The sequence below is a fragment of the Argentina silus genome (assembly GCF_951799395.1).
Source record: "Argentina silus genome assembly, chromosome: 13".
NCBI classification, from domain to species: Eukaryota; Metazoa; Chordata; class Actinopteri; order Argentiniformes; family Argentinidae; genus Argentina; species Argentina silus.
The window spans coordinates 502,220-514,719 of NC_139667.1; the positions used below are offsets into that span (position 1 = coordinate 502,220).

Genomic DNA, 12,500 nt, shown 5'->3' on the forward strand with positions numbered 1-12,500 from the left:
CCAACCAACTCTTACCTCACGACAGACCTTCTCTCTGTGTGAATGCTACTTCATTGTATCTGCCTGCCTGTCTGTGTCTGTCCGTCTGCCTGCCTGTCTGTGTCTGTCTGTCTGCCTGTCTGTGTCTGTCTGCCTGCCTGTCTGTGTCTGTCTGTCTGCCTGCCTGCCTGCCTGTCTGTCTGTCTGTCTGCATCTGTTCTGCCTGACTGTCTGTCTGTCTGTCTGTCTGTCTGTCATTCAATCTAGCTGTATTCCACCTCTGTCCCTCTCATTCTGAATGCAATGTCTCTCCCTGTCTATGCCCCTGTTACTGAGCAAGTCCCGACATGCACCGCAGTGTGTGTGTCTGTGTGTGTGTGTGTGTGTGTGTGTGTGTGTGTGTGTGTTTACATCATGCATTCCTGTTCGTCCTCAGCCTGGAAGTGGTAGGTCCGATTGTCTGCAGGGGAGAGAGAGAGACGGACATGAGGAGAATAGTAGCAGTGTGTGTGTGTGTGTGTGTATTTGTGTGCGTGCGTATATGTGTATTTGTGTGTGGCGTGTGTGTGTGTGTGAAGTAGGCCACATTCCAGGAGATACATGGGAAAAACCTGATCCACAAGCACAGAGCATAACGGCTGAAACCTGCCTCTACGCACCTGCTTTCCATTACACACACACACACACACACACACGTGCACACACACGCACACACCCCAAATGTGCAACAACACATATAAATTACAATAGTCTGTGAGCTTCGTTCCAACAATTGAACACAAAACAGGAAATAACTCAAAACCTCCAGAATCTGGCAACCCTTCAACCACCCAGCTGTAGAGCTGTGGTCTGCAGAGCAGGTGAGGGGTCAGGGGTCAACCTACGTGTCACCAGGTCAAAGGTCTTCCTCTCCTCAGGGTTAGGGCGCACCTGACAGGTCAGCAGGTTCAGCTTGGCCGGAGGTCGGTTGATCTGAGGACACACAACGCCACCGTCACGCCTCCACCAATCACAGCCTCTCTCACAGTGACAACAACACAGCTCAACCAATGACAGCCTCCCGTACAGAGAGAGCGGCTGTGTCTCTTCCTTCCAGAGCAACGTTGATGTGTGAAAGTACGGTAGAGAATGCAACAAAATACACAATTTAAAATGATACATTTAGTATTTACAGACAGTATTTCTATCAGTCTTTTCTCATTGGTTAGGAACACGACTCCTCCCCTCCGGTTTAAACCTCACCGTGCTGTGAGAGGTAATGTGAGTGTTCCAGGGTTTAAACCTCACCGTGCTATGAGAGGTAATGTGAGTGTTCCAGGGTTTAAACCTCACCGTGCTGTGAGAGGTAATGTGAGTGTTCCAGGGTTTAAACCTCACCGTGCTGTGAGAGGTAATGTGAGTGTTCCAGGGTTTAAACCTCACCGTGCTGTGAGAGATGGTCAGACAGCCGTACTTGACTCCACACTTCCTCTTCTGCCAAACCTTCCTGATCCTGCAGGAGACCCAGGGAGAACACAGTCTGAGTACACGTGTGTCTGTGTGTGTGTGTGTGTGTGTGTGTGTGTGTGTGTCTTAAGTGTGTGTGTTAGGTGTGTGTGTGTGTGTCCATCATCCTTCCTACTGAACCACTTCCCTTCAAGTATCACACTGTAATCTAACTCTCTGAGAACATTGAGAGAGAAAGAGGGAGGGAGAGAGAGAGAGAGAAAGAGAGAGAGAGAAAAAGAGGGAGAGAGAGACGTAGCAGTGCTGGTTCTACTCAGCCAGCCCCCCAGCCCCCCAGCCGGGCCTCCGCCTGGATCCCAACCCACAGTAATGAAGACCAGCTGGGGCTGACAGAGCCTGGACTCCCCCTCTCCTCTCCATGGCTCTCCATGCCAAGCCTTAGAGCCTTAACCCCCCCTCCCACCCCCAATCCCCCCCCCCCCCCCTCATTGCCCGGGATTTCCCCCTTTCCTCTCCATGTCTCTCCATGTCACGCTCCACCCTCCCCCAGAGCCTCACCCCCCCATCCCCGTCCCCCCTCACATCCAGGCCTCTCTGGGGGGATACAGAGCCTGCCAGGCCTGGGCTGGTCCTGGTTCACCCCACTCCTGTATCAATATCAGGGCCCCTGGTTCTGCTATGGGACAGACCCTGACCAATGCACAACAGCCTTGATACACACCCTGAACCAACACTTCCTCCCATAGGACTACAACTCTCTACAATTCTAGAACTCACCAAGGTTCCAATTAGACCCCTGTATCCTCACATAGAACCCTTCTAGAACCCTGTATCCTCACATAGAACCCTTCTAGAACCCTGCATCATCACATAGAACCCTTCTAGAACCCTGTATCCTCACATAGAACCCTTCTAGAACCCTGCATCATCACATAGAACCCTTCTAGAAGCCTTTACTGAGGGTGTGGGTTGGAGTTGTTGTTGTTGTTGTTGTTGTTGTGTACCACATCCTCACCCATCGCTCTTCTTGAGGAGGAAGCCAGACTTCTCCGTGCCGTACTTCTTGTTGCCCTGCGGCTGGTGGATGCTGTAGCCGTTCCCGGAGTTCTTCCTGTTCATGTACTCCTGGAGACAACACACCAACACACCAACACATCAACACACCAACACACCAACACATCAACACACCAACACACCAACACACCAACACACCAACACATCAACACATCAACACATCAACACACCAACACACCAACACACCAACACATCAACACACCAACACATCAACACATCAACACTCCAACACACCAACCGTACCCAGATCAGCTCTCCAGTCCCAGTATCATATCAGTACAAATGGCAGTTTGAATATCATACAAGTACAAATGACCTAAGATGAAATAGTTATGTTGGAGTAGTGCCAGATTGGGGACGACCTCAGAAGGAGGAGGGTGAATACAGCTTGGGTCTGATACACACCGTGGGGAAGGCACAGTGCATGCTGGGTACTGTAGTCCTACCTCCTTCACCTCCACCTGTAACGTCAGTCTGAGGGAGTCTCTGAGCTGAGAGAGCTGACGCACTTCCTCATCCTGGTCCTGACGCACCTACACACACAGGGGACAGGGGTGACAGAGGGTCAGAGGTCAGGGAGGACAGTGGGGTCAGGGGACAGGGGAGTCAGGGGTCAAGATTATTCCCCTCAAACCTCCCTGAGACTGACCCACGTGATGAACACTCCAAAATAATAATAAATAAATCAATAATAACATTCTAATTGTTGTAGTGAACTATGCTGGGAGTGTCTGGAGCGGAGGGAGTCTGGGAGTGTCTGGAGCGGAGGGAGTCTGGTGGGCGTGTCTGGAGCGGAGGGAGTCTGGTGGGCGTGTGTTTCAACAGCGCTGACAGAGGAGAGGATCACCATGGACGCCCCAACCCTGGGCGTGACGCTAACGACACGCACGCACACACACACACACGCACACACACAGACACACACGCACACACAGACACAGACGCACACACACAGACACACAGACACACATGCACACACGCACACACGCACACACGCGCGCACACGCACGCGCACGCGCACGCGCACGCGCACACGCACACGCACACACACACACACACACACACACACACTCACGCACACACTCACGCACACACTCACGCACACACTCACGCAGCGTCTGTGGGTCACACATCTGGCTGAGGAAGCGGAAGATTCTAGAAGCATTAGAATGGAACAGTCCCATATGAAGCAACAACAAATCCATCAAACGCAAGCTCACACCAGCGAACCGTGACGAAAGTCCAAACCAGTTCCTTCTTTCTGAGTAACAACCCTCCCTTCTTCTACTAAAGGATAGATGAGTCTGGGCTTGTCCCGCCCGCCGGGCAGGACCGGTAGAACAGCCTGCGTTGGCGTAGTCCTCTGGACTCCGTTAGCGATACTGGGACCAGAACCGGAGACGCAGCTGGGTTTGAACGAGGTCCGGTAATCACATGATCCACCAGGCTGGTACTGGACACCATCACCTGAACCATGTTCACTGACACACACACCCCCTTTCACTGACACACACCCCTCCATGTTCACTGACACACACCCCTCCATGTTCACTGACACACACCCCTCCATGTTCACTGACACACACCCCTCCATGTTCACTGACACACACCCCTCCATGTTCACTGACACACACACCCCCTTTCACTGACACACACCCCTCCATGTTCACTGACACACACACCCCCTTTCACTGACACACACCCCTCCATGTTCACTGACACACACACACCCCAATGTTCATCTCCAATGACATCCCTTCTTCATTACTACACTGTCAGCCCAGGGGAGGCTGGTGGAGGTAGAAATCGGAGGCCAGGCTCATTGTAATGGATGGAACAGAATGAGGAATGGTATCAAACATGCCTTCCACTCCGTTCCATGCATTACAATGAACCTGTCCTCTAATTTCTACCTCCACCAGCCTCCCCTGGTTAGCCCTTTGTGGCTCTGATCAACAGTAGTGTCCTAAAGTAGTGTCCTAACCTAGTATCCTAAAGTAGTGTCCTAAAGTAGTGTCCTAACCTAGTATCCTAAAGTAGTGTGCTAAAGTAGTGTCCTAACCTAGTGTCCTAAAGTAGTGTGCTAAAGTAGTGTGCTAAAGTAGTGTCCTAAAGTAGTGTCCTAACCTAGTGTCCTAACCTAGTGTCCTAACCTAGTGTCCTAAAGTAGTGTGCTAAAGTAGTGTCCTAACCTAGTGTCCTAACCTAGTGTCCTAAAGTAGTGTCCTAAAGTAGTGTCCTAACCTAGTGTCCTAACCTAGTGTCCTAAAGTAGTGTCCTAAAGTAGTGTCCTAACCTAGTGTCCTAAAGTAGTGTCCTAATAAGAGGTGCATAATAAGACTAGGACTACACCTCGTTGTCAGGTAACCTTGGCAACACTTGCCTGGTATGGTAATGGATCTGTGTGTGTGTGTGTGTGTGTGTGTGTGGATTAGTCTGGGGTAGAAACCTGTCTAGTAGGCAGTTATGAGAAGGGGTGTGTCACCTACTGTACTATCATTCCATTGTTTAACCTTCAGAAGTGGAGACAGAGCATTTCCAGCACCTGACTGTGATGGCAGACTGTGGGCTGGGAGTACTGGGAGAGACTGGGAGGACTGGGAGAGACTGGGAGGACTGGGAGAGACTGGGAGAGACTGGGAGGGACTGGGAGAGACTGGGAGAGACTGGGAGGGACTGGGAGAGACTGGGAGAGACTGAGAGGACTGGGAGGGACTGGGAGAGACTGGGAGAGACTGGGATTACTGGGAGAGACTGAGAGAGACTGGGAGGGCTGGGAGTACTGGGAGGGGAGCCAGACAGGGTCAGGGTGAGACAGGAGAGCTGTCTGCTTGGCTGGCTGTGTCTTATCTGATGTTATGGCTGTTCAGCTGCACAGGGATCTCTCAGGACATGACTAACGTCCAGGGAATTGGAAAACAGCAGAAGGATGATACCCCCTGGTGTGTGTGTGTGTGTGTGTGTGTGTGTTCTCCATGCCGTACGCCGTTGGCTGAGTTCTTCCTGTGTGTGTGTGTGTGTGTGTGTGTGTGTGTGACAGACAGACAGGAGGTATTACAGACAGATAATACAGTCATCGGGCAGGTAAAATAAGCCATGTGATGGTTGTTGTTACCGTGTGAACCGAAGCTGCCAGCTTCTCCACAAAGGGGCTGAGGCTCTCTGCTGCCTTCAGACCGTCCTGGAAGAAACTGAACACACAACACAACGTTTAGTCACAGCGTGTTCAGGCCATAACACACCGCTACACGACCACACACACACACACACACACACACACACACACACACACACACACACAGATTATACGAGCGTCTGGTACACCACCTAAAACACATACAACGTGTACATCAATGGTTAACTACTGTAGTAATAGCTAATAAAAGTGTGTGTGTGTGTGTGTGTGTGTGTGTGTGTGTGAGTCAGAGAGGAAACACAAGGTTCTCTACAAGACCGGAGGGGGGGGGGGGGAGTAGCAAGGGGGGAGGAGGGGTCAGGAGGTGTGAGGGTGGGGGTGAGGAGGGGTCAGGAGGGGGGAGAGGAGAGGTGGGGGGAGAGGAGACGTGAAGAGGGGTGAGGAGGACTCCCCTGAGCTGGGCCTGGTAGTACTTGATGAGGCCCTGCAGGGGTGAGGAGGTGAGGAGAGGTGAGGAGGGGGGTGAGGAGGGGTCAGGAGGGGGGTGAGGAGAGGCGAGGAGAGGTGGGAGGGGAGAGGTGAGGAGAGGTCAGGAGGGGGGTGAGGAGAGGTGAGGAGGGGAGAGGAGAGGTGAGGAGGGGAGAGGAGAGGTGGGAGAGGAGAGGAGGGGTGAGGAGAGGTGAGAGGAGAGGTGAGGAGGGGAGAGGAGAGGTGAGGAGAGGAGAGGTGAGGTGAGGTGAGGTGAGAGGAGAGGTGAGGAGGGGGGTGAGGAGAGGTGAGGTGAGGAGGGGAGAGGAGAGGTGAGGAGGGGAGAGGAGAGGTGAGGAGGGGGGTGAGGAGAGGTGAGGTGAGGAGGGGGAGGACTCACCTGAGCTGGGCCTGGTAGTATTTGATGAGGCCCTGCAGCAGGTCTGGACCTTGGCGGACCTTCAGATCCTGGATCTTCAACAAATACTGGACAACACACAGGAGGTTGCCATGGTTACACACAGGCCAAACTTCAGTCACACACGTTAATCTAAATAAATACTGTTTTAGAAGCTAACCTGTGTTTCTTTTTACAGATTCTACCAGTCATGTGCGATAATAATATGAAAAATTGCTATATTGTATAAACGGAAAAGTTTTAAACGGTTTAAAGGCAGAATAACACAGAGACAGACTGAAGGGTGTTTGAAGTCTGAATGTTGTTTTAAAAGGTAGGAAAAAACTTACTGGAGCCAGCTGTGACCTCTCCCTCTCTCTCTCTCTCTCTCTCTCTCTCTCTCTCTCTCTCTCTCTCTCTCTCTCTCTCTCTCTCTCTCTCTCTCTCTCTCTCTCTCTCTCTCTCTCTCTCTCTCTCTCTCTCTCTCTCTCTCTCTCTCTCTCTCTCTCTCTCTCAAAGACTAGCTTAAACCCATCTGTCTACAGCTGGTAGGGAGGGAGGGGGGAGAGAGGGAGAGAGAGTAGGGGAGGCTCCCAGCAGAAGGAAACCACCCCCACCACCCCCCCCTCCCCTCCCCTCCTCTCCTCCTTTCCTCTCCTCTCCTCTCTCTCCCCAGCATTTCTACACTCATAAAAAGTGGAAATGTGGACTGGAGCTTTAACTGTGATGTCACAGTCGGGTCATGGGGTTCGAATGGACTCCTACACCTTGACCCTCTGTGACCCCCCCCCCCCCACCACACACACACACACACACACACACACACACACACACTCACACACTCCCCCCCACCTCACACATCTGCAGCTGGAAGGTCTTCCTCTCCCTCTCCATGTCCTCTGTCACGTCGTGTCCCTCCATCCTGATCAACCCCAGCTGTCTGTTCTTCTCTCTCCTCTCCTTCTCCAACTTCACTCTGAGAGAGAGAGAGGGAGGGGGGAGGGAGAGAGAGAGAGGGGGGAGGGAGAGAGAGAGAGTGAGAGAGAGGGTATTCACTGTTATTATCTTCATCCCCCTCTGACATCTCTCTCTCTCTCTCTCTCGGAGAGGAAATCAGATTAAAGGTGATGGATAAAAGATAATGGAAAACAAAAGTGAATCCCCTTCTCACATTCCTGGGACCGTTTCTGGGCTACCGTCCGGAATCAAATCGAGACCGGAAAAACCGCAGCCTCACCTCTACTTCCTAGAAGGGTTGTAGAGCATTCCTAATAATAGGTGAGTTTTGAGCAAGGTCTTAAAAGAGTCGACACTGTCAGCAGCTCTGACATGGTGGGGGAGAGACTTCCACAGGCAAGGGGCAGCAGATGAGACAGCTCTGACATGGTGGGGGAGAGACTTCCACAGGCAAGGGGCAGCAGATGAGACAGCTCTGTCACTCAGTGCAGCGTCTGGTTCTGGGGACAGTGAGGAGTCTGGTTCTGGCTCAGACAGATAGGGGGGTTACAGAGTCTTCATAGGGGGGTTATAGAGTCTTCATAGGGGGGTTATTGAGTCTTCAATGGGGGGTTAACCAAAGGCTATGGGGAATACCCTTAATCTCTGCTGACTCAGCTCTGCTTCATAACCAAGTCATTGTCGGCTCACAGAACAACAGGATTCACCTCAGGCCCAGTGACGGACCAGGGAGAACAACAGGATTCACCTCAGGCCCAGTGACGGACCAGGGAGGACAACAGGATTCACCTCAGGCCCAGTGACGGACCAGGGAGGACAACAGGATTCACCTCAGGCCCAGTGACGGACCAGGGAGAACAACAGGATTCACCTCAGGCCCAGTGACGGACCAGGGAGAACAACAGGATTCACCTCAGGCCCAGTGACGGACCAAGGAGGACAACAGGCGCGTCCACCACCCTCTGCATTCATCTGATAAGACTTCTAAACTCACATCTTCATGTCATAATCCTTCCAGCTTCTCTCCATCTGTTTCTTCAGCTCCTGAGAATGAGGGGAGGGAGAGAGGGAGGGAGAGAGGGAGGGAGGGAGGGAGAGAGAGCAGGTCAGCAGGGCTTCGCTCTGACACAATAAAATACACGCTGTCTTTGTAGTTTGAACTGTGGAGACTCACCTCAGATGACACAGTGAGCATCTCCAATAAACGTGCTGGTGAATGACCTCAGCTACTGGTCCTAAAGTCAGTCTAAGATTCTAAACCTCTCTTTAAGACCTCTTACTTAAGACTCTTATGACTGTCTTAAATTCCGTTTATAACCAACATGTGCATGCACGCACGCACACTCGCACACAGACACACACAGACACACACACAGAGCTGGTGTTTAGCAGGATAATGAGTGTTTTGTTCATCAGGTGTGTCCATGGGACAGGACGGTTACCGTAGACTACAGAAGCAATGTGTGGTCTAACTCAGTCATCTCTCACAACCTTGCTCACTAGTGTGTGTGTGTGTGTGTGTGTGTGTGTGTGTGTGTGTGGTGTATGTGTGTGTGTGTGTGTGTGTGTGGTGTATGTGTGTGTGTGTGGTGTGTGTGTGTGTGTGTGTTCTACTCACCAGTCTGCTGTCTCTGACCTCACTCTTCAGGATGTTCTCCAGAGGGAAGGAGATTATGTTGTTGAGGTTCTGCACCTGAGACGGATGGACAGACAGAGTCTAGGTTAACAGAGTCTAGGTTAACAGAGTCTAGATTACCAGAGTCCAGATTACCAGAGTCCAGATTAACAGAGTCCAGATTAACAGAGTCCAGGGAGCTCTGAGCTCCCTGTCGTTGTGGTCTACCCGAGCCTCTTCTCTGAGGATGGAGGCCGTTCACTCCTGGTGTGATTCAGTCTCAAGTTATCCACCCAATCTAATCCACATGTTTTGGATTCAAAATGTGAATGTTACCAAATCAAACTCCATGTCATTGGAATGAGTCAGGGTGTGTGTGGTGACCGGTGCTGTTGCTGTACACTGTGTTTCCTGTTATGAAATGAGTCGTAAGGTGATATCCTCTCCCAGATCAGCTCTTATAGGGTTCATATAAACACTACCACCCAGGAACAAGGACACACACACACACACACACACACACACACACACACACACACACACACACACACACACAGCCAAAGTGTCCTCTAATCTCTCTGTTATCTGTGCTACTCTCTCTCTCTGTAGATCCAGTAGTTTAGCAACATGTTTCCTCATGTAAGACCTCTCTCTATGTCTCTATATCTCTATGTCTCTATATCTCTATGTCTCTATATCTCTATGTCTCTATGTCTCTATATCTCTATGTCTCTATATCTCTATGTCTCTATGTCTCTATATCTCTATGTCTCTATGTCTCTATGTCTCTATATCTCTATATCTCTATGTCTCTATATCTCTATGTCTCTATATCTCTATGTCTCTATGTCTCTATATCTCTATGTCTCTATGTCTCTATGTCTCTATATCTCTATGTCTCTATGTCTCTATATCTCTATGTCTCTATGTCTCTATATCTCTATGTCTCTATATCTCTATGTCTCTATATCTCTATATCTCTATGTCTCTATGTCTCTATGTCTCTATATCTCTATGTCTCTATATCTATATCTCTATATCTCTATGTCTCTATATCTCTATGTCTCTTTGTCTCTATATCTCTATGTCTCTATGTCTCTATGTCTCTATGTCTCTATGTCTCTATATCTCTATGTCTCTATATCTCTATGTCTCTATGTCTCTTTGTCTCTATATCTCTATATCTCTATGTCTCTATATCTCTATGTCTCTATGTCTCTATATCTCTATGTCTCTATGTCTCCATGTCTCTATATCTCTATGTCTCTATGTCTCTATGTCTCTATATCTCTATGTCTCTATGTCTCCATGTCTCTATATCTCTATGTCTCTATATCTCTATATCTCTATGTCTCTATGTCTCTATATCTCTATGTCTGCACTGACTGCCTGAGGTAAATATCCCCCCCCCCCCCCCCCCTCCGAGGTCACGCTTCAGTCCACCTTGATATATTGATTCAAAAAGTTAAAACGTGTCCTGTTTGTTTTGATTGGCCTCCAAAAACTGAGGTCATGGAAAACCTCCTGTGCTTTATGTTAAACACACACACACACACACACACACACACACTTCCCGGACCCCTTAGAGGAGACCACTCATACAGTTTACAGTAAAAGCCCTTAAATCAGCCTTCTGCTAGCGTTCTGGAGGAGTTCCCTCTGTGCTCTCCCCCCCGAGAGAGGGGGGGGGGGGGGCAGATGGGGGAGGGGCAGTCCAGTCACACACTTGGATGTCTGGGATGAATTATCATCTCCACGGAGACAATCAATGGGGGGGTTCCCGACGGCCCCAGACTTCTGAGAGATGAGAGGTGCTCTGCTGCAGCAGTGGCTACACACACACACACACACATACACACACACACACTCTCACACACTCTCACACACTCTCACACACTCTCACACACTCTCACACACACACAGTTTTGAGACAGGTTTGGGGGTCTCCTGTCACCTCCTCCTCTCCCTAAGTGAGGGTTCAATTGCCCTTTGACCCTGAGCTGCATCACTGTCATTCTCATTACCTCATTCATAAATAACCCCTCTAACAACACACACACACACACACACACACACACACACACACACACACACACACACACACACACACACAGGAGGATTAATGTGCTCAGGTTAAATCACAGCTTTGTGTCAGTGATGCAGAGTGACTCAACACCAATCATGACGGCCGCTGCCTGTGCATACATCATACGTGTGTGTGTGTGTGTGTGTGTGTGTGTGTGTACATGTATGGTGGGGGAGATCAAGGCGAGGTTATATAATCATATAATCATCTCTCAACAGATTTCGGTATTTTAGAGGACGGTCCTATTCTGAGACCCCCTAATCCAAGGGGAGGCTGGTGGAGGTAGAAATTGGAGGCTCATTGTAATGCATGGAAGGGAATGAGGAACATTATCAAACACACGAGTGGATCCACCTTTCCGAAGCTCCTTCTGACACCCCACACACACACACACGCACACAGTTATACAAAACCAGACACACACACACACACACAGTTATACAAAACCAGACACACACACACACACAGACACACACACACACAGACTCACCAGGTTCTTGAAGAGAGCGGTGACCTCCCTGGTGAACACGGCCAGGTTGAGGAAGCCTGTAGAAACCTCGTTGTTGTCCTGAGTCAGGTGACTGTTCCCCAGGTGCTCCAACACCTCCATGTACAGGTCGTTATTCTCTGCATGGGCTAGAAACACACACACACACACACACACACACACACACACACACACACACACACACACAAGAATAAGACTGTTGTTTCTATGAGACCCTAAGGGTTGCTCTCCGGGGGTGGTGACCTCTGACCCCAGGCTGTGTTTATATTGGACAGGCTGTGGTCTTACACCGCTGGCTCAGTTCACACTGGGGGGGTGGGGGGGTGGCTGGGTGACCCTGGACCGGACTAGACAGGACCAGACTACACAAGACTAGAGTGGACTAGACTAGACTAGAGTGGACTAGACTAGACTAGAGTGGACTAGACTAGACTAGAGTGGACTAGACTAGAGTGGACTAGACTAGAGTGGACTACACAAGACTAGAGTGGACTAGACTAGACTAGAGTGGACTAGACTAGAGTGGACTACACAAGACTAGAGTGGACTAGACTAGACTGGCGTTACAGCAGCTCACATCACACAGCTCACATCACAAACAACAACTAAATAAATAAAGTGACAATTGAATAATAGAATAAAATAACAGACATCTGAGAGAGAGGGAGAGAAGAGAGGGAGAGAGAAGAGAGGGAGAGAGAGAGAAGAGAGAGAGAGAGAAAAGAGAGAGAGAAAAGAGAGGGAGAGAGAGAGAAGAGAGGGAGAGAAGAGAGGGAGAAGAGAGAGAGAGAGGGAGAGAGAGAGAAGAGAGGGAGAGAAGAGAGGGAGAGAGAA

At 50.2% G+C, this 12,500-nt stretch overlaps 1 protein-coding gene across 3 annotated transcripts in view; it reads right to left on the reverse strand.

Moving 5' to 3' along the window:
• The window catches only part of asap3 (ArfGAP with SH3 domain, ankyrin repeat and PH domain 3), a 32,082-nt gene that overhangs the window by 12,027 nt on the left and 7,555 nt on the right, over positions 1–12,500 (reverse strand). For all 3 annotated transcript variants that reach the window (XM_083683776.1, XM_083683775.1, XM_083683777.1), the window contains 11 exons: positions 11,649–11,794; positions 9,076–9,150; positions 8,452–8,501; positions 7,353–7,476; positions 6,504–6,589; positions 5,615–5,690; positions 2,946–3,032; positions 2,441–2,550; positions 1,402–1,471; positions 864–951; positions 391–439 (listed from right to left, as the gene is read on the reverse strand). In XM_083683776.1, the coding sequence (XP_083539902.1) occupies positions 391–439; positions 864–951; positions 1,402–1,471; positions 2,441–2,550; positions 2,946–3,032; positions 5,615–5,690; positions 6,504–6,589; positions 7,353–7,476; positions 8,452–8,501; positions 9,076–9,150; positions 11,649–11,794 (961 nt within the window). The remainder of the gene's footprint in view (positions 1–390; positions 440–863; positions 952–1,401; positions 1,472–2,440; positions 2,551–2,945; positions 3,033–5,614; positions 5,691–6,503; positions 6,590–7,352; positions 7,477–8,451; positions 8,502–9,075; positions 9,151–11,648; positions 11,795–12,500) is intronic.